A 22,529-nucleotide genomic window follows, 5' to 3' on the forward strand; every position below is an offset into this window, starting at 1 on the left:
TTTAGAAAATGTTAAATAATCCGGTCAGAAAATTATTGACGAAATGGGGATCTCTTGCAAGAATAATAATGATTAGAAACATATAAGGTCCCTCCTTTCAATTTAATTTTCAAATGAACTGTCAGGTGGGATTACAAGTATATAGGAAATAGAAGTAAGTGATAGAAATATTATCTTTTAACAAGAATATATTGTAGTTAAAATTTTACTAAGAATAGATAGTACCCGTCGAGATAAAATAGGCCCTGCACCTTGGCGATATTCAAAGCAATTATATGAGCCTCTACCATGTTTTTGCCCATGTTGAGCACTGTTGTTTGTGGGTTTTCATATTGCTTACAGCATGCGACATTTTGGCGTGACGTTGATACTGGCAGCACCACCGTCACCGGTATGCGAAATTTGCGTCCATAATGACAAAGAACAACAGCGAGGTTTCCCGTCGAGATTGTTATCACGCCCTTACGTTTGTGCTTTTCCGAGAGTTGTAGCAGCGTATAAACCACACCGCGCGCTTTAATGCTGTCAGTAATTTGCATAAGCTCCTTCTTTAAATAGATATCGAAACCTTCCTTTCTCAATAAACGTACGCTCTAAAGCAATCGTATTAGATAATCACATTAATCGCCCTTCAATTATTCTCCGTAATTCGCATTGCAGTGCGTACATCGAATTCACGTTTATATTGTATATAAATATATATATATGAAACAATAGTACAATTCGATATATAATTTAGCATACAACATGGTAAAATTATTATTCAAAATTATTCTTGAATTTGTTGTATTGACGAATTATAAAATAAGCAGTGCCGTTTAATCTACAGTCAATTATATTTCCCTTGTTAATATAGAAAACAGGAAGATACACTTTTAACTTGTTACACTTGATGATAGTTCTTATATTTCTGTACACTTGGGAATATTTAGATTTTGCGACTAATCTTGCGATTAATCGAAATTGCCGATGCTTTCAGGATCTAATAACGAGGTATTCAAGTACTTCGATTTATAGAGGAGAGTTCCCTATTACGAGATTAGGCTTCTAATGCGAGACAGCAGATTTTCAACGACAAATCTCTTTTTCGCGACGATTACACGATCTAACAATGAATTTTCTACTAAACAGATTTCATTTCAAGAGCACTAAATTCATGGTGGAACCAATAAATGATGCTTGTTAATTTAACAGAAACCCCGCTATTTCATATTAGGAGCTTGTCTCATAATAAAGGACTTTCCTCTACTGATTTTGCTAAAAGTATGTGTTAGCAGCTTTCTTAAATTTAAAAGGCCCTATGGTGTTTGTTACCGGATTACAGGGTGTTTCCAAGAGGTAACATTTCAGTAAAGACGCCGCCGATATGATAGACTGATACGAGATTTCAAGTTGTCGGTCTGGGCTTGATTTGTCATATCCCTTTTCAACTACGGTCTGCAAAAAGCATTAAATTGGCTGATTAATTTTCCTATGTCACTGAATGTAGATACAACATGTGTTGCGATTATTACTTTGCATTTTTATTATTGTTATTGTTATATGAACATCGAACGAAGGAGTATCTTTATTTCTCGATAATTATTTTCAAAATTGCCGAAATATTGTCATAAATGCAATTACGCGCAATCTACACATCAGCGATGCACGCAGGAATATAATTGTTTCGAATTATAATTTATAAAATTCGAAATACCCATTTGGAAGTATTTTTTTCTCGTCGATCGAAGGGGCGGGCCACGGTATAGGAAAACGTCATGGAGTCATCTTCAGGTGTCGCACGCTTCTTTACTTCCGTACCGATGTTGTCTCTGAAATTACGTAGATATACGTACAAAGTTAAAGAATTGCTTGCCTCACGAGAATCGCTTGAAACACAATTGCGGAAATTACCGATTCATGCCGAAGAATATATTGAGCTTGACGTTTGCCTGCCTTTTGCCCCTTTCTCTCACAGAACCGACGAGCTTGTCGTCAATAATAATACACCTCACCGCTCTTTCCGAAGTCTTCCTTCTTCCGCGATAAGAAAAACGAGAGTGTGTATGTATGTGTGCGTATATACATTGTATAAGACGTGTCTCTATGAATTTTGTAGCAGCCAATGTCACTCGACCAATAGCGAAGGGAATGTACAGGAATATATGTATAGATATAAGCTTTAAGTGATATTTTGATGCATATATAGTCATTGGTACATATTCTGAATCTCTTTTATCGATAAAAGTGCCACGAAAATTGATTTTGAAGGATTCTCATTGGCTGAAAAGACTTTTTTACAGGCGCTTAGATCGATGAAAGAGAATTCAGAATATATGTAGACTTTATCTTTAAAAGTTGCACCGCGATAGATTTTGCGAGTCGCGTATTTGCACGTTCCATGTATTTTTGCGTTATAAAAGGACGGAGCTGTACATACAATTGGAAATATGCCGAATATTCTCCTACTTGTTGTACTTAATTTTTAATAAGAAAGAAACCGCGGTGGCATATTATTAACCCAGAGACCACTAATTGTAGCGCGTCTTATAAGACACGTTTTAAAAGTGTCGGAGAGACTGAAAACGTTTTAATTCCCTGCAATCCAACTAACAGTTAACTTACAATTTTAAATATATTTTTCAGAGTGAAAGAAAGACGATCTACAACTTATGAAACAGTACAATGCGTGTGTACGCTTATAAGTTGTAGCGAAGAAATTAAATGAAAATCAAAAACAAATATGATTTCAAATTTAACTTTTCTATCGATGCCAATTAATTTCAATCTCGACATATTTAACTAACCTTTTATCTTTTTCCAGTGCCAATAATTAAAAAAAGGATAGAAAAAAAAAGTTATGTAAGAAAATATTGTAAAATTAATTTAGCATCGGTAAAAAGTGAACACGAAAGGCGTCTTTCAAGCCCGATCTACAATGTGCTCTCTGCGATTCGAAACATTCTATTTTGCGTAAGCAAATCAATAATATGTTTAAAAAATTTGTTAACAACGCACGACTTGTATACAGGTGTATATTTTGTCAACCTGCACGAGTTTTTGTAAACGTATATTTAGCTGCAAAATAAAATGTCTCTACCCAAGGAGAACAAAAAGTCAGGATGATGTCAATTTGATAATGTCACATTGACCAAATTCATGTCAAGTTTTGGCCAATTTAATGCCATACTGACCCAAATTTGACACAAATTTGGTCAATATGACGTCAAATTGACATCATCTTGACTTTTTGTTCTCCTTGGGTAGACGCAAAGTGCACATTGTAGCTCAAGGGCTCGATCATGAATCTTTTATCTCCGGCATGAACTCGTGAAACGTGAGAAAGTTTCATTGACGAGTTTTATACACCAATGAAATTTTTCATTTCTCACAAGTTCACGCTAGAGAAAACCCAAGGAGAAAAAAAAGTCAGAATGATGTCTCAATTTGACGATGTCACATTGACCAAATTCATGTCAAATTTTGGCCAATTTAATGCCATACTGATCCAAATTTGACACAAATTTGGTCAATATGACGTCAAATTGACATCATCTTGACTTTTTGTTCTCCTTGGGAAAGATTCATGATCGAGCCCACAGCTGATGCTTTCAACGCGCATCTGTTACCATCGGAGAACTCACCTGAGATTTATCGTCCGAGCAAACGCGGCGGTCTCTCGCCGCTGTAATCGTAGGGGGCCCCGTAAGCGGCGGTGCGAGTAGAGCGCGCGCCCGCGATTGCCACGGCGGATAACTTGGCTGCCGTTGTTGCTGCTGCTGCTGCTGCTGCTGCTGTTGCTGCTGCACACCGCTGGACACCGCGGAGGAGGGCTCACGTCAAGGCGGGTCGGTCACCTGGAGATAACTGTAAAATGTCATCGGCGAATGTGTGTCAGGCATGGACTTGACGCCGCGCACGACCGCGACACCGCACGCTGGCTGGCTCGCGACCGCTCTGTCAATTATGCCGCCGCGTTCCTGAGGTGAGGCAGAGGCAGCCCGCGTACATCGCAACATCCGGAACTGGCCCCGACGTAGGCGCGAACGAGGAAGTATGTAATAAGGAGTTGGATCCCCGCGGAGAATCCCGTCGGTGTGCGCGCAACTCTTTGTCGCTTACACGCTCTCTCCTCCCGCTCGGTCTCTCTCTCTCTCTTTCTCTCTTTCTGTGTATGCGTGTGTCTCTGTCTCGCTTCCTCTTCCTCTCGTCGCCTTTTCCTCGCCTCGCGAGAATTCGCACGGGACGCACCGGGCGTGTTGCATAGGTCGATTACGAAACTCCTGCCGCGCCGGATACGCCGCGTTATCGGCGATACTTTTGGCCCGCGAGGAGATTATCGCGTCTCCGCCGGCGGACCGTCGCGGGACGCCCCGCGTTCTCGTGTCATTCAGCCGTCGTAGCCGGGCACCCTCGGAGCGATATGAATGATTCACTGACATGGGAAAGAGCCAGCGTGAAAAACGTGAATAAGAGGACGTATCTTTGACACCACGGGAGGAGATGGAGAGAGAGAGACGGGGATAACGAGTGTTTAAATTACTTTTAAACGTCATTGATTAATAACGCATTTATTTATGTTATTTTTGTAATCCTTCATTGATTATCCCGGATGTTTACACATCCGGCTTAGTTTTTTCTCTCTGTATCTAAAATGTACTCCGTTCTTTAAAAATATAAATCCTCGCTGTACTCCTGTCAGTCTCGAGTATACGTGCTGTGAATCGTAAATTTTCTTCTGCGCCGTGTAAAGGAAGACCGTCAGGTTTCGTTGACCATTCGATGAGTCTGGAAACTCAGCTGAAATAGACCTTTAATTTTTAGATGTGACAAGCTTGACCTGCCCATCTACAAGTTCGTGTGTACGTTGCAGGGAAAAAGTCGCACAGCACCATGGAGGGGGCAGAGGTTACGTTTTTATTCCAATTCGGTCTGATACGCGACACGGTCACGGTCGACAGCAGCACGCTTACTCTTAAGGCCCTGAAAGACCTCGCCTGTGATTTTATGAACACCAAGTGTCCGGAGCACGGACTGAATCATCTGTTTGAGAGACTAATTTTGTTCAAGCACGATTACAATTCCACCAATGTTTTGCAGCTGGTTACAAACGCTACGGAGGTGGTGGACGAGACGCTGGTGGAAATCGTATTGACTGGTAAGAGAAGCCCACGCGCGCTGCAGCGACTTTCAATCGACGCTTACCTTAGCGCACACGCGCGTCGCACGCGCGAATAATTGCGAAAGAAACACTGTGATGTTTTATTTTTAGCACAAGTGCCAAACGAATACATTCCCATTCGACCTCATGCCTTAGCGGTACATTCCTACAAAGTTCCGACGTTCTGCGATTTTTGCGGCGAAATGTTGTTCGGACTCGTTCGACAAGGTCTCAAGTGCGAAGGTAAACTCGTGATGAATACTTAAGAGCTTTGGCGATATAAGCGAAACGCGTGCGTTTCTTTTGGATAATCTTGACTGGTCTAATAGAAGATATGCTTGTATACATTTTTAGGTTGCGGTATGAACTACCACAAAAGATGCGTCATCAAAGTACCGAATAACTGTTCGCAAGATGCGAGTCAAAGACGGCGCAGCTCGGCCATGCTGAACGTACCAAGATCGCCGAGTCAGGGCTCCACTAGCAGCCTGACGAGCAATACCGACGATAATCACAGTTCAAATAGTACACTTAACACAAGCCAAAATAATAGTACATTGGTATGAGCGAAAGTATTATCCGTTTGATTTTTATGTATACACCTTTCGAAAAGGAAAGCAAATAAATGCGGCTGATATTTGTTTCTTATTCCTTTTTCTTTTGCGAAATTCTTCGTGCGTCTGAATAAAATTTATACTATATCTTGTAGGCAATACCGAGTATAATGGCACCAAAACAGTCCTCTTCGCCGATATTAGGAGGGCGGCCCGTTTGGGTGGAGCGAGAGCTCGCAACGCGAATAAAAATCCCGCACACATTCGTAGTGCACACGTACACACGTCCGACTGTATGCGGGCACTGTAAAAAGTTGCTAAAGGGTATATTTAAGCAAGGCCTTCAGTGTAAAGATTGTCAATACAACACGCACAAAAAGTGTATGGATAAAATACCAAAAGACTGCACCGGGGAAAATCCACGAGATAATATAGGTAGAATGCTTTGTATGTGATTTTTAAGTAATTCGTAGCTTCGTATCTTTCGGTTGTAATAAGTTGAGATGCTTCCCTAGGCGAGTACACAGATAGCGGCGTTGGCAGTGAGCTAGAAACCAAATGTGATATTAGGAATGAAGAAGCCGATGTTGACAGCGACACGGAATCATCGCATCTAACACAAGACGCGTCGTTTACAAATAATGAGAATAAAATGCCCGGTGATTACACAGTAAGTTGTTCCTTCTCTTTTCTACGAAGAGTAGAGTCGCCAAGTGCAGGTAATTTTCGAAAGAAAAGCCTTCTAACATTAAGATTGTGTGCTTGCAGGATCATGCACGATGTAACGATGAAGTTGTTTACGATGAATATCAGAAATCACGACCGTCAAGGTGAGTCTCTGCTTTATTAATCACGATTGTTAAATCTTATTATTTTATGTGAGACACTTTATCATTTTTCTAATATTGCACTTTCTTTTCCCCTTTATTTAAAAAAAAAACAGCTGCAATTCTACACCAAGTAACAACATTCCATTGATGCGAATAGTACAAAGTGTGAAACATACTAAAAAACGTGGGTCTAAAGTATTAAAGGAAGGTTGGATGGTGCATTTTACAAATCGCGATCCAATTGTGAGTATTCTAATATTTTCTGATATTATTTAAATTATTAATTACTGAATATAAATGGGTAGACTCGAATAAAATTATTTACGAATGTTTTCAGAGAAAGAAACATTATTGGCGTCTTGACACAAAGTCCATAACGCTATTCCAAAGCGAGAATGGTTCTAAATATTACAAGGAGATACCATTGGCTGAAATTTCAGCAATTGAAACTGCTAAAACGCCTCGTTCATGTATGTTCTTGTTTGCAAACGAGTTAGAAGTTTTTATTAGTGCATTTTCTTCTTTTTTTTCTCCTTTTTTTTAAGATCTCACGTGTTAAACCCAACTAGCTTTCCTCAGTTGAACTTCTTACACATTCTGCCTACTTTGTATTGTAGATATAATGCATTGCTTTGAGCTAAAAACTGCCAATGCCGATTACTATGTCGGGGAGGATCCATCATATGGAGATAATTGCGGCCAAGTCTCTCCTCCCGAAAGTGGTATCGGAGCTCACATAGCTAGATCGTGGGAAACTACTATTAGACAAGCACTTATGCCTGTAACTGTGTCGACTAGTATGTATATTTGGTTCGCTATCGTGACACCTTGTGCAAAATGATAACAAAATTTTTTCCGTACCTCTTATTAGTTTATATTTTACATTTCTCCTATTATTTCGTTACGATAGAGTATCTTGTATTGAAATGTTACTTAATTTTCTGGAGACAAATGATACAGAGGGTATTGCGTTTGTGTTATAGATCAGGAAGAACCTGCGGAGCCTACTGAACCGGAGGAAAATGTTACCGACATGTCACAATTGTATCAGATCTTCCCGGATGAGGTTCTAGGGTCCGGACAATTCGGCATAGTTTACGGGGGCGTTCATCGCAAGAGCGGCCGCGCGGTCGCCATAAAGGTCATCGATAAACTGCGCTTTCCCACCAAGCAAGAAGCCCAGCTGAAAAACGAAGTGGCCATCCTGCAAAATCTGTCGCATAGCGGAGTGGTGAATCTAGAGCGTATGTTCGAGACTACCGAGCGGATATTCGTGGTGATGGAGAAGCTGAAGGGCGACATGCTGGAAATGATCTTGAGCTCCGAAAGGGGACGACTCAGCGAGCGAATAACCAAGTTCCTCGTGACGCAAATTCTGGTTGCGCTGAAACACCTCCACAGCAAGAACATCGTGCACTGCGACCTGAAGCCCGAGAACGTGTTACTGAGCAGCGACACGGACTTCACCCAGGTGAAATTATGCGACTTCGGATACGCGCGGATAATCGGCGAGAAGAGCTTCCGGAGGAGCGTCGTCGGCACACCAGCGTACCTGGCGCCGGAGGTTTTGCGAAACAAAGGCTACAATCGGTCCTTAGACATGTGGAGCGTAGGCGTGATTATATACGTGTCATTAAGCGGCACCTTTCCCTTTAACGAGGAAGAGGATATTAATGAACAGATCCAGAACGCCGCCTTTATGTATCCGCCAACCCCGTGGAAGGAAATTTCAAGCGATGGTAATTCGCACTTCCGTTATTTCTCCGTGGATTGCTTTTGACGAGCGAGCGTGATATTAGCGTACCAGATCGTCTCTTTATAAATAGTATAAATCAATACATTTTTTTTCACGTTATTTTCGTATCTTTCAGCTATTGATTTGATTAATAATCTTCTGCAAGTTAAGCAGAGAAAGAGATACACCGTGGACAGAAGCTTGCAACACGTGTGGCTACAAGTAAGCGCTATTTTCGTACTTTCAGTCGATTGTCCTTGATCTAATCATTATTAATTATTATTAAAAAAATTCCCTTTTTCTAAGGATTATCAAACGTGGTGCGATTTGAGGAAATTGGAGCAGAAAGTTGGCTATCGCTACTTGACCCACGAAAGCGACGACGCACGTTGGATGGCGTACAGTAATCAAGAGACATGACAGAACTGTTCGCCTGTTTTGAACATCGAGGCATTACCGACTTCCTTGTCACTGCACAAAGGCTGGGCCCGATATGCTCGGGCTACTCTACGGCGGTTTATTCGTGCCTGACTCAGTAAAAGTACGTGAAAACTAGTACAACTTTAGTCTTTCGGGCGATATCCCGAATATCGTTCTCCATTTTAGAGTGGAATCGACATCGGCATTCTGAATTTGCATTTGGGATACTTTCTCTAAAATAACGTTATTAAACATAACATTCAGGAAGCTTCCATAACGTTAACATTCCCACAAAGTGGTCCTAGCACAAAAGGATTTTGATTCGCGATATAGTACACGTAGCGATAAATATAGAAACGATAAGTGCAGAATGCTCTGAGAACAGTAACCCTTGTTCGTGAAACATTTAGATCGAAATGCCGCGGTTGCTTAGTAGGTATCCAACCAAATTCCATTTTAAATGCCTACTTCAGATTTTATTTGCAGAGTTTATCTCTGTGTAATTTAAACTGCATTATAACTATGAGCACTTCTATTGCTTTAATTCTAGATTATATTTAGAATAATGTTACTTTATAAAGTATTTTTAATGTTTTATAAATTTATTATTTTTATTATGCTCTTTTTAGGGTGACTTTATATTTTATTGTTATAATTTGCTTTTTAATGTGTAATGATAATCTCAAATTTATTCCTTATTTGCATAATATATACATATTTGTACTAACATATAACTTGAAATGATAAGAGAGATACAGGGAACTCAATTGAAAACTTTATTTGCTTTTATAGCAAATTAATAGTGAATATAAGTAACCCATGCATAGAATTTTTTTTTTACATAAATTAATTTCATTAGTGCCTTTTCATTTTGCGTGTAAATTAATATATATTCTTATTTATTCTAAATCAAAATATATTACTAAATTATTGAATAGTTTAATATGGATTAATAATTGCGATGATAATATAATTAATTTATAATAATTATCATAAATATTTAGGAAGAAAATCCACAATGTATATTTCTGTATCACAATCTCAATCAATTAATCCTTAAAAATGTTCTATGTATGGGTATTGATATAATCACTGACATTAAGACGTACTAGATCATCATATATACAAGTTGATATCGATCAAATAGTTTATGTTGCGATATAATTTAAATGTTAAAATATATTTTTACGTTTTCAATCTCTATAAAGTATTGGTATGTTTTAAACATTTGGAAAAAGGATTTTTAGAAAGTAAAAAGTTTTATCGAAATTTTTAAAGATCTTATAAAAATTGAGATTTGTTTTATATATACATTACAAATTTTACAAGCTTCGCTTCCAAGAGGCAGATGTTTTATGTGAAGAAAGTATAATCATAATATATATTAATTTAAAGTATAGCATATATGTTAATACAATATGTTAATTTGATGTGTAGAAAGGAGTATAAAACGGTGATATGGTATCTCAATTTTCGTTAACAGCAATTGGCGAATCTCTATATCCAAGCTTCATAGCTTTAAAAAAGGATATCTCGTTTTCTCTTTGCGATTATTATACGATATTAGAATGTTGTGATTAGAGTGAATTGAATGGATACTTGAATGAATACTTAAATGCGGCGGCTACGTACTCTCTTTCTAAAATATGCTTATTGATGGCATGGAACAATGATTGTGTCAGTAGTCAATATGCTAAATGAAGTTGACTTACAATTAGATTAGCAAGCTAGAAATTAGTATTATGTGCGAGAGAACTTATTAAGAAAATTATTAAGATGGTGCAAGAACGATTTGTCACATTTGTTAAATAGAAATCGCATAATCTCGAAACTATTTTTATTGAATAAAATAATCAACTCCAACACACATTTTGCTTCCATAGAGAAACTATCATCTAATATTATCCATTTAAAAAAAGATCAATAATTCTCTATTTTAAAATTTAAACAGAATTTCAAGTATTAGATCGCCAGTGCTTAATAAACCTTACTTAAAAATTTAATTTCGAAAATGACAAAGGCTCTTGCACCCGCCTAGTAATTTATTCAAATGAACTTATTCGAAATATTTCACAGTTAGATATCTGCGACAAAGATAAGGTGCAATTTTCCCGGAGGAAATATTTCTATATTTAATAACTACTATAAAGAGAATATATTCGACCTTGAATAGTTTGGTACGCATTGGATCGTAAATTGGCATTATATATACACCCTTATAAAAATACGGCCTATATCTTTACCACAACCTTTATAAGTAGTAGAGTAGAAAATTTTTTTTCATTTTGTACCGTATGTAACGCAATAGTGCGATTTTTACGTTTCTTAAGAACATAGTAAATATATCCAGCGAGGATAACTACAATGCAAAATGACGATAAACATAATCGATATACTTGTAACATAAGAGATATAAACGCGCGCGCGTCAACACAGGCGTTAATTGTTATATTTTATAATAACTTTTAAAAGTTTATCGTGTAATCCTATCTGTAGAGGATATCGTAGATGTCAATGTCTCTATGCGCATATTACACGCATTTATATTTAAGAAACCTACCTACGCTACGCAAATGTAATCTGTAAGTCGTGCGCGCGCGATCAGCCTCGCGCTCGCGGAAAAAACGCATTTACAATACTCGACGCATTTAATGCCAGGCATTTAAATGTTCTTCCCGCATAAGAGGAAGGAAGGATAACTCCAATGTAGGAACAAATGCTGTAATCTCTTATACTTACTGTCGCGCTAATCTTATGCTTTACGCGTGTTCGCGGTTGGAGAAGGCAGGATGTAACGTAGATATGAGCAAACGTTCGTGCTTGAATAAGAGTTTTATTGACTCTCATGTAATCGCGCGCAAATTTGACTTGTATTTTATTCCATATTTTTAAGCGGAATTATTATATTTCTAAACCAAGACGGCGATGTATCCGCGCAGATGACGCGTACATTACGCAATCTGATGCTCCAGGGAAAAAAAAGGAAAGAAAGCATCGCATTATCGTAAAGCGCAAACGCTTGAACGATATATCGATTGCCGGCTTATGTACTTAGTGCCAGGTTGAAAGTCCGATTTTATATGTTAATTCCTGTTTGCCGTAGCAGTAACGAGGGATAATCGTATCAGTGCGACAGCCCCGATTCATATACGCGCGTTTCTCCTCGCAATGCGTTAGATCGAGCGAAAGGGAGGATGGCTTTTCAGTGCCACGTGTGAGTTTTGATATTAAAATTAATTTGTACAATATTATTCTGAGCCTTCTATCTGAACAATGGTACCAATAAACTCGGAATTTGCCTTATCTCATCCAGAAAGTAACACGCTCTTACGTTATTTATTCCCTCCCCCCCGCGTCCTCCCTGAAATCTCTTTCCTGGAAAATCACGTCGCTCGTTGCGCGTCGGCATCACGAGAGAAGGACAAGTCGTGACAAATTGAATTAGCGTCATGCGAGATAAATGGCGGAGAAGTCGAAGAGACGTAAGGAGCGACCTTTTCTGTAACATCCGTTCCCGGCGCATGAACATCATCAGCCGTTTCGTTCTCTTTAATCCTAACAGAACATCTCTGCTGGAAATAATGGTGTCCCTTCGCGCGTGTCACCTGCAACATGTCCAGACCCGACGCCGGACAGTTTCCGGATCACGGATGTACAGTAGGGACCGGGAGAGCCACGCGTGTTGTCCGACGACGACGACGACGTCGCCGAGAACGAGATGCGTTTTGCCCGCGGGATAGCGTACGATAATAAATAACGTTGCGCCCAAATATGTTGGCGCGCGGCGCGTTTTGCGCTCTGTGCACAATTATCATAGTTTTCCTGGAAGTTAACGTGGCGGAATGGGTGGACATGCCGCAGTTCTCGGACGAGACCAAGATTTACCGGTAAGTCAAGTTGCCTCGTCGCATTCCCCGGGTCATCCTGGATTAACGTCGCTCTTGTGTACTCTTCAAGGATACCTTCTGTACAGTACGACCAGTTTTACAAGTTTCGACGGGGCGGCGCGGACAACATTGATTTTCCCGGTGGTCAACGAAACGGTAGCGAGGCTTATCATCATCCAGCTAAAGCCACGCGTGTGATGCAAAATAAGAGGACGGAGATTGAGAAGATTAATTCCATCTCGGTGTCGACAACGCCGGCGAACTTGTTTCCCGATCAAATCTCCGACAGTCTCTCGGGCATCGGTACAAGTCGCACCGTGACGATCGTCGACGCTGCGACTGAGGTGACGAAAAGTTGGATAAGCGTTGGCTGAAATTAATTTTAAACCTGTATACAAATAAAACAATTTATTGGTTCAGTTAGACACTGTACATGTTCGATGTTTTAGAATAAATTAAATCACAAAGACGATGCAATCTCACCGACAAAGGATACAATGATTAACACACTTACAACTCAACCATCACCGAACACCAAACAACAAACGTCGCGAGATACATATGACAACGACACGTCGAAGCGGGACGACGGTATATTCCAGTACCTGCCCGTAGACGTGCTCAAAAGTGTTCACCGCACTTTACAATCACAGCCGCAGTCGATCGAGGGAAAGCTTCACTTTCTCAAAACGTTCGAGAAGACGCTAATGTCGGAGATAGGTAATACTTGCCTCTTGACGCGCTATCACGATGCGACAGTATCTCACGTATCTTATTCACCGACAGAGTCTCGCCTTACCACTACTATGGCACCGAGTCGCAAAATAAGAGGTGTCGATTATTACGGACACGAGGATCACGACGACCATTCTGTAGGATTTCCTTCGATAGAAGGCACACTGATGGCCATATCGTTTCTCACGTTCGCAGTCTATCTCGTCCGATTAGTCATGGTAAGGAATATACCTCGAGACACCGAGCGCCCGGCAACTGGGATTAATACTAACTGTAATATTGCACCTTACTTCTTTGGCATATATATTGCTGATAATAAAATCATTGCAGCTTCTCCTCCGGAATATTAACATGCCCACGACCACCACAACCGTCTCCTCGGTATTTCTCGGTAGAAGAAAACGATCCGCCGATCTCGACGACGACACCGCTAGGATACTCAATAACATTAATCTCGTTCCTGATCTCTAAGTTGTAATATAAAATAGTGTGTTACTGGTGGTGGGAAACACAGCTGGAAAATGGGTGATTCTATATAAAAAAATATGTCAAAAATATAATAGCAACATTTTTTCATACAAAGCTTCATTTTTGAGGAAATCGTTGAAGTTAAAAGAATTTCAAAACTTCAAAACTTCATGTACGTTTATAGAAAAGTTAAGAATTATCCGATCGTAATAATGACGATTTGCCTATTTTTAATCCGCTTCCATGACAGCAAAGCATTGTATGAGAAAATCTTACGGGAATTTTTTATCTCTTTCTTTCTCTACGTAAGAACAATAGAGTTTCTCGATTATGGTGTACCCTGTATATCTGCAGCCGATATTAGAGCGGAATGTAACAGCGACATATCAACGTATATCTCACAACTAAAATCAATTAATCGTTCTTAATTAGCGCCAATACTGTTAGTTAGGCTAGTATTCATAGTCGGATCTTATATTCAAGACTGTCTCAAGATCATCTCTAGATACTCCGTAGCCAATGAAATGTTCCGTACAGCATCTTTAGATAAATTCAAGACGATCTTGAGCACAAGATCCGACTATAAATACCGGCCTTAGTTTTAATACTGTTAGTAGTCTTGGCATACAAAATTCATTGTTTCACTAATAAACTGTTATAACTTGGCTTGTACATCCATCGATGGTGTTGAAATGATCAAAGGCAATGCATCGACGTAGCTTCCCATGGGACGCCGTAATGGTAATTCGCGCAGTGCACCGATGAGATGCGCCAACTTTACTCTGTCCGTTTGATACGCATTGATATGTTTCTGGTGTACGATAACACCTTGCGATAATAAGTTAGACCACGTTGTGTTGTACAAATCAAGAGATAAACAGTAGGGATGTTGACACCGGTCCTTAGTCTCGAGTATTAATCTTTCTACTTCCTTCTGCGTTTCGACGAGAATTGTCTGATTCGTGAGCTCGACGGACGTTCTCTCGGTCCACTAAAAAGGGGAGTAAACGTATTGTTTATAACGCACTGTCTCTCGTTAGATTTAGAATCTCTTTTAGATAAGTTTCTTACCTCGGACAATAAGATACATATCACGTATATAACGTCTATGAAAGGTAATATAACATTATGCAAGATGGAAAACAATTTAGTGTTATTTCCTATAAAAATTAAGTCATTCGCCGTGTACAAGCAGTTCTGTGATAGCAATATATTCAGTGACTTCTCCCATTCTATCTTGAGCAAAACTCTGTCTTCGCTCGGGCACAGTACAAATTCTGTGCCGAGCAATCCTCTTAACAGCTCGTATCGTTCCAAAGCTACTTCTGCAAATAAAATAGGAGATAAGATCGATAAAAATAGAACAGTTGCTTTTCTTTATCAGTGTAAAAGCTATAAGATATGTAAGAATAAGCCTTTTAATTACATTTGCATGGAAAGAAAGTAGCAATTACTTCGTGTATTTTATTATTATTATATCAATCGCTAAATAAATAGTAACGTATTCATTGCCATTTGTGTATTTGCATTACCGCTTTGGGTGCCGTTCTCTCCTATAGTTGCAGCAACGAGTGCAGTCCCCACCAGATATGCCAAGGTCGGATTGGTATAGATTGCTATATTAATGGCAGATACCGCTATTTGCAGGGTCCGTTCAGACAGAGGATGTCCCTTGATATTTGAACAATTCATTTGTTTCGTTCCTTTGTGCCTCTGTTTGATTTTTAACATGCCCGATGAGTCAACAACCATTAGTTCGTCATGCGGTTTTAAGGACTGCAATATTTCCTGTCTTATCCCATCATTATCAGTACTGCAAACAAACAAGTCACATAATGCATTCTAAAGAGGATTATAACAGTCATTTAAACGTATCTACGTCTCATAGCTAACTTAATTAATCAAAGTGACTAATGTCGTATATGTGGCACATCAATTGTCGCAGTTCCAAGCTACATAATGCGGCAAATAGATCCAATACTCACGTTTCCATTTCATACATTAAAGCTTTCAATGACCCAGTAACGAAGCTCTTGAACCACCGATAATCCTCGATCAATAAATCGAGCGTATACGGCTCCCCTGGTTTCAGCTGGATTCTCTCGTTGACAAGTGAGGCGATGATATTGATCGGCATGAGTACAGTATTCTTCTTGTGTGTCTCTATTATACGATAGGCAATAGTCTCCACAACGTGCGACGGAACTCTGAAGGAGGGCTGTAGAACTTTCCTCTGTCGGTACGCTCTGTCCACGAATCGGCTGGCGGGTATCGGTTCGCCGATGTTGAAGAAAATGCGCCCGTGAGAGAAGGGTTTCTGCAGAATGGAGAGCGAGCGGAACAGTCCGCTCGTGCTCTCCTTCGGCTTCGGTAACCCCAGCATCTCGTAAACAAATAACAACTCTTCCGGCGGTCGTTCGTAATTGATGCTCATAGGCACGAAGTGTATGTCGGGTACGTCGCCTTGAAGTAAACTCTCTACGATGATGGACAGGAGGCCTGCGAACGAGCGAGACTTAATATTTCATTCGTAATTTTGAAATCGCTGGGAAAGATCATTCGCGCCCACCGTATTTCGGCATCGTGCTCTTCTGGCTGCGGCTCCGCGTACCCTCGATAAAAAATTCAATCGCCCTGTCGCTGTGACTGACGATAGTGTTGATGTACGAACGGAAGATCTGTTTGTACAATATGTCGTTGGAGAAACTGCGCCGTATATAAAACGCCCCGGTCTTACGCAGCAGCTCTCCCACTATCTTCATATTATAAAAATCCATGCCGGCTGCGATGTTCGGTAGCGCCATGTCGTAGGAGAAGAGAATGTACGACAGGAGAATAAAGTCCATGTAGCTCCTGTGCGACGGCACGTAAACGTACTGCACCTGCGATACCCGCGTCTTCCTCTTCAAGTCGGACAGCATGGTCTCGTTTATGTAAATCCTCGAGAACATCCTCTTCATGGCTTTCGTGATAAAAATACCTGAAAATTTCAAGCGTAAGTTTAAGACATCCACAAACTCGCTTGAATCCAGCGACTCAATCGATTAGATTAAAAGGCTGCAATTTCATTTTATCTCGCTGAGACAACGGATACGGAGAGCGTCCTCGATTGACGAGTCATACAATGTGTTCCAGCAAACACAGAACCTTGCAACAACGTTGCGGCTACGTTATAATATCGCTGCAATGTCACAACATTGCCGTGACGGTGCCGCAATGTTCTGCGTTCGCCGGACGTCTTTCTAACTCGTGGCAAATGTGTTACGGGATAAAATAATGAATGCGTACATGAAAGTCAAGGTAACGCGATATTCATCAGAGATACCTAGCCAACGGACCGTCGCCAGGTCTGCTTTACTAGCCATCTCGTTGATCATGGCACTGGCGCTGCCCTCGACGTCCTTAATCGCGACCCCCGTCGTTCTCGCTATCGTGTCGATGGCAAGTCGGACCTGCTTGTCGAGCAAGACAGCCTGTATGACGCTCTCCCGGTCGTAGACCGACTCCGACGGCAGCATATGCGGCAGCAACGGGTCCATGGTCCGCGTCGCCCACAGAAGGTCGCATTCCCGCCGTCTGTCCTCCAGCATGTCGACGAAGCCGGCGTCCCGCTCCATCTCGCCCGTCAACGCCGATCCGTCCCTCACCGTGTTCTCAATATTCGCCGAGGTCCGCCAGGTCTGTCAGCTTAGGCTCCGCCGACTCGCTTTGCGAGTGGGTCAGTTTTAAAGCGTCCGACCGCTGGATTCCAAATCTCACGTGAGGCGAGACCTCACTCGGGTCTCTCACATGATGAAAATGTCTCTTGCGTAAACAACGTCTGGTAGGAAAACAGAAAGAAGAGATAAACTCGCAGTTTTGACGGGACAAAAATAAGCGCGAGACAAACGGCGCGGCGTAATCTTTTCTATAGAAAAAAAGAAAATTCGCGAGTCGACACTACTGCAGGTTGAAACTGAGAGAAACCTTTCCGCTCTTGCTCCTCCTATTCTCTCACATCTGATTGTCCGCGGAGACAGTATGCCACATTAGCTGGCTGCCGCCATCTTGGAATTCCTGACGCGTACCGCGTAACCGCGGGTCCACATGCGCGGTCTTTAGGGTCTGTCCGGACGAACTTGCACAGCGCGTAAACGCGCGCAAGTACGGAACCCGATTGGACCTATAAATAAGGAAATAGACCAATCAATTTTTTATGCATACGCTTAGGCACCTGTGTATGTTTGTTCGGCTGGCATTGACTACGTTTCCACCGAGGGTCAGAGTCGGGCTAGAGTCGGGTCAGAATCGGGTTGGGGTTAGGTGTTTCTACCGCAAAAACACTCACCCCAACCCGATTCTGACCCGACTCTGACCCTCGGTGGAAACGTATAGTCATATATGACTACCTTTCCAACGAGGGTCAGAGTCGGGCTAGAGTCGGGTCAGAATCGGGTTGGGGTGAGCGTTTTTGCGGTGGAAACACCAAACCGGGTCAGAATCGAGTTGGGGTTTGGTGTTTCCACCGCAAAAACGCTCACCCCAACCCGATTCTGACCTGACTCTAGCCCGACTCTGACCTCGGTGGAAAGGTAGTCTATGTTCTAAGGTTTGCACATAGGACGCAGTACGGGCTCAACATGGCGGTCGGCCAATCAGCAAGCGAGATTGCGCTTCCCTTGGCTGCTTTCGCGAGAAGATCAAAATGATTCCGATTAAAATGATCTTGTGCTGCGATCAGTCAAATCTGAAGTTTCATAGCTTCACATTGAAATTTTGTATTCAATAAAATTCCAGATTTGACCAGTTATAGCACAAGGTCATTTCAATCTGGATCATTTTGATCTTCTCGCGAAAGCAGCCCTTATTATTTTTTAGGACTCTACTCAGTAGCCAACGAAATGTTCCATACAACATCTTTAGATAGATCCAAGACGGTCTTGAACGCAAGATCTGCAGACTATGAACACCGGTCCAAGCTGTCTTTTAGGGCCAGTTTCACAAACATCGGTTATCTGTTAACTAGGGTTCAGTCAACTCCCTATCTTTTTCTATCTTGTTCTTTAAGGGCCAGTTTCACAAGCGTCGTTTCACCGCTAACCCATGGTTAATTGATCCTCCGTCTCTTCTTGGATAACAAGATAGAGAAAGATAGGAAGTCGACTGAGCTCTGGTTAACAGTTAACCGACGTTTGTGAAACTGGCCGACCTAAGAAGAGACAGAGAATCAATAATTAACCGTCAGTTAGCAGTTAACCGACCTTTGTGAAACTGGCCCTTAGACACGCATTGATGTTCGCGATAATTTACAGTCGGCAGAAAATTTGTCAATTGTTTCGGCTCGGCGACGAACGATCGAATCGATCGAAACGACATTTTGCAAACGCGCGACATGTAATTTTCACTTTACAGCAAGCCATGTCTCCTCGGGACGGAAAGTGTTCCACGAATCACGCGACGTACGATTGACTGAGGAAGCCGCGGCGACATGAGGAAGGTACCGAGCAAACGCGGCCTCGCAAAATTGCCGCGCTCGCGGCTGCCGCAGAAGCCGTACGGGTTCTGCTGCGAGGAGAAGGATCAGGATCCCGATAAGCGCTACGACATGCGGAACCCGCCGTTCGCGTCGTCCTTGACGAACGTCGTCGTAGGCAGCGGCGGACCCGGGGTGAAGTTTCGCGTACAGGACATCGGGCCGCCGCCTTATCCGATTCAGCGCCGAATCCTCGAGGCCAAGGGCCGAGCTTATCTGGGACGGTGCAAACGATGCCGAGGTCCCCTACGATGGTACCTGGAGGACGAGATCGCGCTCGCGCGCGAATTCCTCGCTAAGGAGAGACAGGCCAATTACAACGCGAGCGCGAAAAGAAACCTGATGCTCGCTAAACGAAAGGGTGATGATTCACGCGCTCGAAATGCGTGGCAAATGGATTGAATCTCAACTTGGTCGCACTTTTTTTTTTAATCAAATAGCGTCCCCAGCAAACACCAAAGTAACAATTACATAACACATGCCTGTTATATTACATTCATATCGATGTTATGTAACTGTTGCTTTGGTGTTTGCTGGGCCGTGTCTTTACAATTCTTCTTTATACAATGCATTGTGTTGCTGCATATAAATGAAATTAAAAAAAAGAAAACATTACCCATAGACATAATATATCTAGACAGAGCATTGAGCAGCGGGGGTAGAGGTTCGCGTAGAAAAGGACACTCTGTTTTGTGCTATTCCATTTCTCTCGTTCGCATGTGAACAAGAGAGAACGAAATGGCACAAAGAGAGTTTGTCCTTTTCTACGTGAACCTCTACCCCCACTGCTCAAGTAAAGGCAAATGCTCGGTCTAGATACATTATGCCTGTGATATTAGCTTCGTGATGTATACACAATATTTTTGGTATTACAATCATTAGTAATCATGTGGCTAAAAGTATCTTTGATGTATAAAGTTGAAAATCGCTAATAGATTTCTCTAAATTAATAAAGTCAGACAACGCGGTCGTATGAAGAAAAGGGCACTTGAAGATCACTTCTGAAGATACGCAGGACAAGCGGCAGCTCGAGAGACAAGATGTTGACCCTGAAGAATTCCTTACATACTACAGCACTGTAACAAACTATGTTGAAAGGATTAAAATAAACGTGAATAATAAAGTTTCGTTTGTACTTATATATCGCGAATTAAATGCGAACACAAAACGCAGCGGGACTTGTTGAAATGTTTATTAGAAAAATATATTTTAGCAGAATACACAAATACAAATTTATACAGCTTTGCCTGTCAACTATTATAATCGTAATGTTATACATGTTAATAAAGAATTGTAGGAAGAAACGTGGGAACTACATAATACATGGCATAGGATTCAAAATAAATTCACAATTCATATTTTATTATAGATATATAGTTTCATGGTGGAAATACATACCTATGTATTTCCACCATGTATAGTTTCATATATGGAAAATGTACATAGTAACATGGCAACGACACAAAAAGCAGCTTTTCTTTCTCCTACATTACGTTTCGGATAATCATTTTACTTCTGACAATGCCTAAAAAAACTTTAAGATGCATACCATTACTACCATTTTATATGCCGCGAAAGTAACAATTTGTAGTTATTTTTAACAGCATTACTTGCTTTCAGAAATGTGCATTTGTTGGGGACGAAAAAATAATTCGTGTGCACCATTTCGCTTCTGAATAACATTAAAAATTGTCCTAAACGTTATGTAACGATTATCAAGTACGTATGTCAAACAAGTAAAATTTTTGTTTGCCTATCATATTTGTCAAAGAGCAGCCGCATGAGTAATGAATAATTGCAGTTACACAAAATTGTCTAAAACAAAAAGTATCTCAATCTGGAAATAAGAAATTGGAAATCGAATTAATCGGATAATTTGAAAGAAATGTGAGCATTAAGAGTAGCAATATTGTAAACGATATTATTAGCATTAAATGTAACAACGACGCAAACAATACAACTACCCAGTGAGAAATGACTCGACATCGTTTCGACATCGATCGACGAGCCATTTCTCGCTGGGTATTGATCAAGTAAATTAATCTTTGGTTGCATTTTTTGGCATAATGTGTATGAGCACGTGGCAATTTCATAAGAAACGCAGCATATTTGTGTCGCTTGTAAAACGGAAAAAAAGAAAAAAAGAAAAACTCAACTATTATCGTACATGTTACACGCGTATGATTATATTCCTTCTTTTTATCTATATATATGTATATATATATAACTATACATATATAGATGTATGCATATCTACGTAAACATAATAGGAAAACAAATAAAAGTGATCCTTTGGAGAAACTACATATAATTTCATATTTTATACTGTAAGTTTATATGTACGTACATAATGCATATGTGCATATAAATTTGCAATACGCTATTCGCTGTATTATAAAATTATACCATGTATTTAGGAATGTCATCTACGGAGATACTAAGTACCTCGTCGTTCTCGCAGTCGCGAACCGACTGTACATAGGGATTCACGACAGCGGCCACGAATTTCTCCGAATGCGATGTCTTTGGTGTCACGATGCGTCTCGTTTCCGGATTAGCCGGCCCGCCTTCGGAGACAGGTGCATCCTTGTCCGATGGTTTTTCCGTGTGACCACTTCGCTCAATAGGGTCAGTCTTAATTACGGACGACGATTTCGCCATGCAAGCTAATCCCGAGGAAGAATCGTTGCTCATATCTGTGCTCTCAGATCGGGCCTCCAAACCGTTATCGTTTATACTTTCAGAAATAGTCTCGATCGTCGTTGGACTTTGCCTCTGAATCTGCTGGAGATTTACTTCTTCCTTCGGCAAGCACGATATCACTTCTGAAATTTCGTATTTCGAAGACTCACTCGCACCAGATTCCATCCTGGCGCACGTCTCTTGTCCCTCCTCCGCGACTCGATTAGCATCAAGTTGCATGGGGACCTGAGGCTGCAATTCAATTGTTACGATAAAATTTCATTCGACTCTAAATTCTCGATATCCATTTTTGTACTTACCGTTCCTATAGTCTCTGTGTCCGAAGATTTACTTATAGCTACAGATTGCATTTGAGAAACCAGTCCATGCTGTTCAGTCTCTTCGGTTTGGACGACACTCTGTTGCGTCTCGTGTGCGTTTAACTCATTTGGATAATGGATTTCTAGATAGTCGGTAGCATTTTTTATCATTTTCGCAATTATTTCGTCAACGCTGAGTTCCGTTACACTGGACGAGGATGGTTGAGGAGATGGCGTGATAGCAGA

The 22,529-nt window shown here is 41.0% G+C and overlaps 5 protein-coding genes across 10 annotated transcripts in view; 2 read left to right on the plus strand and 3 right to left on the minus strand.

The window, feature by feature from the left end:
• Positions 1-187: 187 nt before the first annotated feature.
• LOC105570216 (threonine dehydratase, mitochondrial-like) lies at positions 188-3,829 on the minus strand. The gene is made up of 5 exons (XM_012027257.1): positions 3,624-3,829; positions 1,894-2,013; positions 1,697-1,811; positions 1,315-1,437; positions 188-593 (listed from the first exon to the last, which is right to left on the minus strand). Exons 2-5 carry the CDS (start codon positions 1,899-1,901, stop codon positions 198-200), a joined length of 642 nt encoding a protein of 213 aa, XP_011882647.1. The 5' UTR covers positions 1,902-2,013; positions 3,624-3,829; the 3' UTR covers positions 188-197.
• LOC105570214 (serine/threonine-protein kinase D3) lies at positions 3,768-11,995 on the plus strand. 2 transcript variants are annotated; one of them, XM_012027255.1, is made up of 13 exons: positions 3,768-4,033; positions 4,804-5,137; positions 5,252-5,383; positions 5,495-5,700; positions 5,850-6,129; positions 6,210-6,364; positions 6,463-6,524; positions 6,638-6,767; positions 6,862-6,994; positions 7,142-7,321; positions 7,508-8,263; positions 8,396-8,481; positions 8,566-11,995. In XM_012027255.1, the coding sequence occupies exons 2-13, from the start codon at positions 4,873-4,875 to the stop codon at positions 8,677-8,679; spliced, it is 2,499 nt and encodes an 832-aa protein (XP_011882645.1). In that variant the 5' UTR covers positions 3,768-4,033; positions 4,804-4,872; the 3' UTR covers positions 8,680-11,995. The 2 variants fall into 2 exon arrangements, with proteins under 2 accessions (XP_011882645.1, XP_011882646.1); XM_012027256.1 differs by having other exon boundaries at positions 4,853-5,137.
• A 75-nt stretch (positions 11,996-12,070) lies between these two features.
• Positions 12,071-14,291, plus strand: LOC105570213. 3 transcript variants are annotated; one of them, XM_012027253.1, is made up of 6 exons: positions 12,071-12,161; positions 12,242-12,566; positions 12,637-12,910; positions 13,016-13,286; positions 13,353-13,519; positions 13,632-14,291. In XM_012027253.1, exons 2-6 carry the CDS (start codon positions 12,451-12,453, stop codon positions 13,770-13,772), a joined length of 969 nt encoding a protein of 322 aa, XP_011882643.1. In that variant the 5' UTR covers positions 12,071-12,161; positions 12,242-12,450; the 3' UTR covers positions 13,773-14,291. The 3 variants fall into 3 exon arrangements, with proteins under 3 accessions (XP_011882643.1, XP_011882642.1, XP_011882644.1); XM_012027252.1 differs by having other exon boundaries at positions 13,016-13,519; XM_012027254.1 differs by lacking the exon at positions 12,071-12,161 and having other exon boundaries at positions 12,439-12,566; positions 12,653-12,910; positions 13,016-13,519.
• A 7-nt stretch (positions 14,292-14,298) lies between these two features.
• LOC105570218 (dihydroxyacetone phosphate acyltransferase) lies at positions 14,299-17,856 on the minus strand. 3 transcript variants are annotated; one of them, XM_012027260.1, is made up of 7 exons: positions 17,736-17,856; positions 17,095-17,589; positions 16,339-16,749; positions 15,755-16,268; positions 15,302-15,582; positions 14,841-15,094; positions 14,299-14,760 (listed from the first exon to the last, which is right to left on the minus strand). In XM_012027260.1, the coding sequence occupies exons 2-7, from the start codon at positions 17,384-17,386 to the stop codon at positions 14,425-14,427; spliced, it is 2,088 nt and encodes a 695-aa protein (XP_011882650.1). In that variant the 5' UTR covers positions 17,387-17,589; positions 17,736-17,856; the 3' UTR covers positions 14,299-14,424. The 3 variants fall into 3 exon arrangements, with proteins under 3 accessions (XP_011882650.1, XP_011882651.1, XP_011882652.1); XM_012027261.1 differs by having other exon boundaries at positions 17,713-17,856; XM_012027262.1 differs by lacking the exons at positions 17,095-17,589; positions 17,736-17,856 and adding an exon at positions 17,058-17,079.
• A 2,602-nt stretch (positions 17,857-20,458) lies between these two features.
• The window catches only part of LOC105570351 (maternal protein tudor), a 14,290-nt gene continuing 12,219 nt past the window's right edge, over positions 20,459-22,529 (minus strand). Inside the window, exons 12-13 of the mRNA XM_012027480.1 lie at positions 22,284-22,529; positions 20,459-22,215 (exon numbers count right to left, since the gene is read on the minus strand). Of these exons, the coding sequence (XP_011882870.1) occupies positions 21,682-22,215; positions 22,284-22,529 (780 nt within the window). The 3' untranslated portion in view covers positions 20,459-21,681. The remainder of the gene's footprint in view (positions 22,216-22,283) is intronic.

Source organism: Vollenhovia emeryi, unplaced genomic scaffold (assembly GCF_000949405.1).
Source record: "Vollenhovia emeryi isolate VEMERY1.0 unplaced genomic scaffold, V.emery_V1.0 DF939121.1, whole genome shotgun sequence".
NCBI classification, from domain to species: domain Eukaryota; kingdom Metazoa; phylum Arthropoda; class Insecta; order Hymenoptera; family Formicidae; genus Vollenhovia; species Vollenhovia emeryi.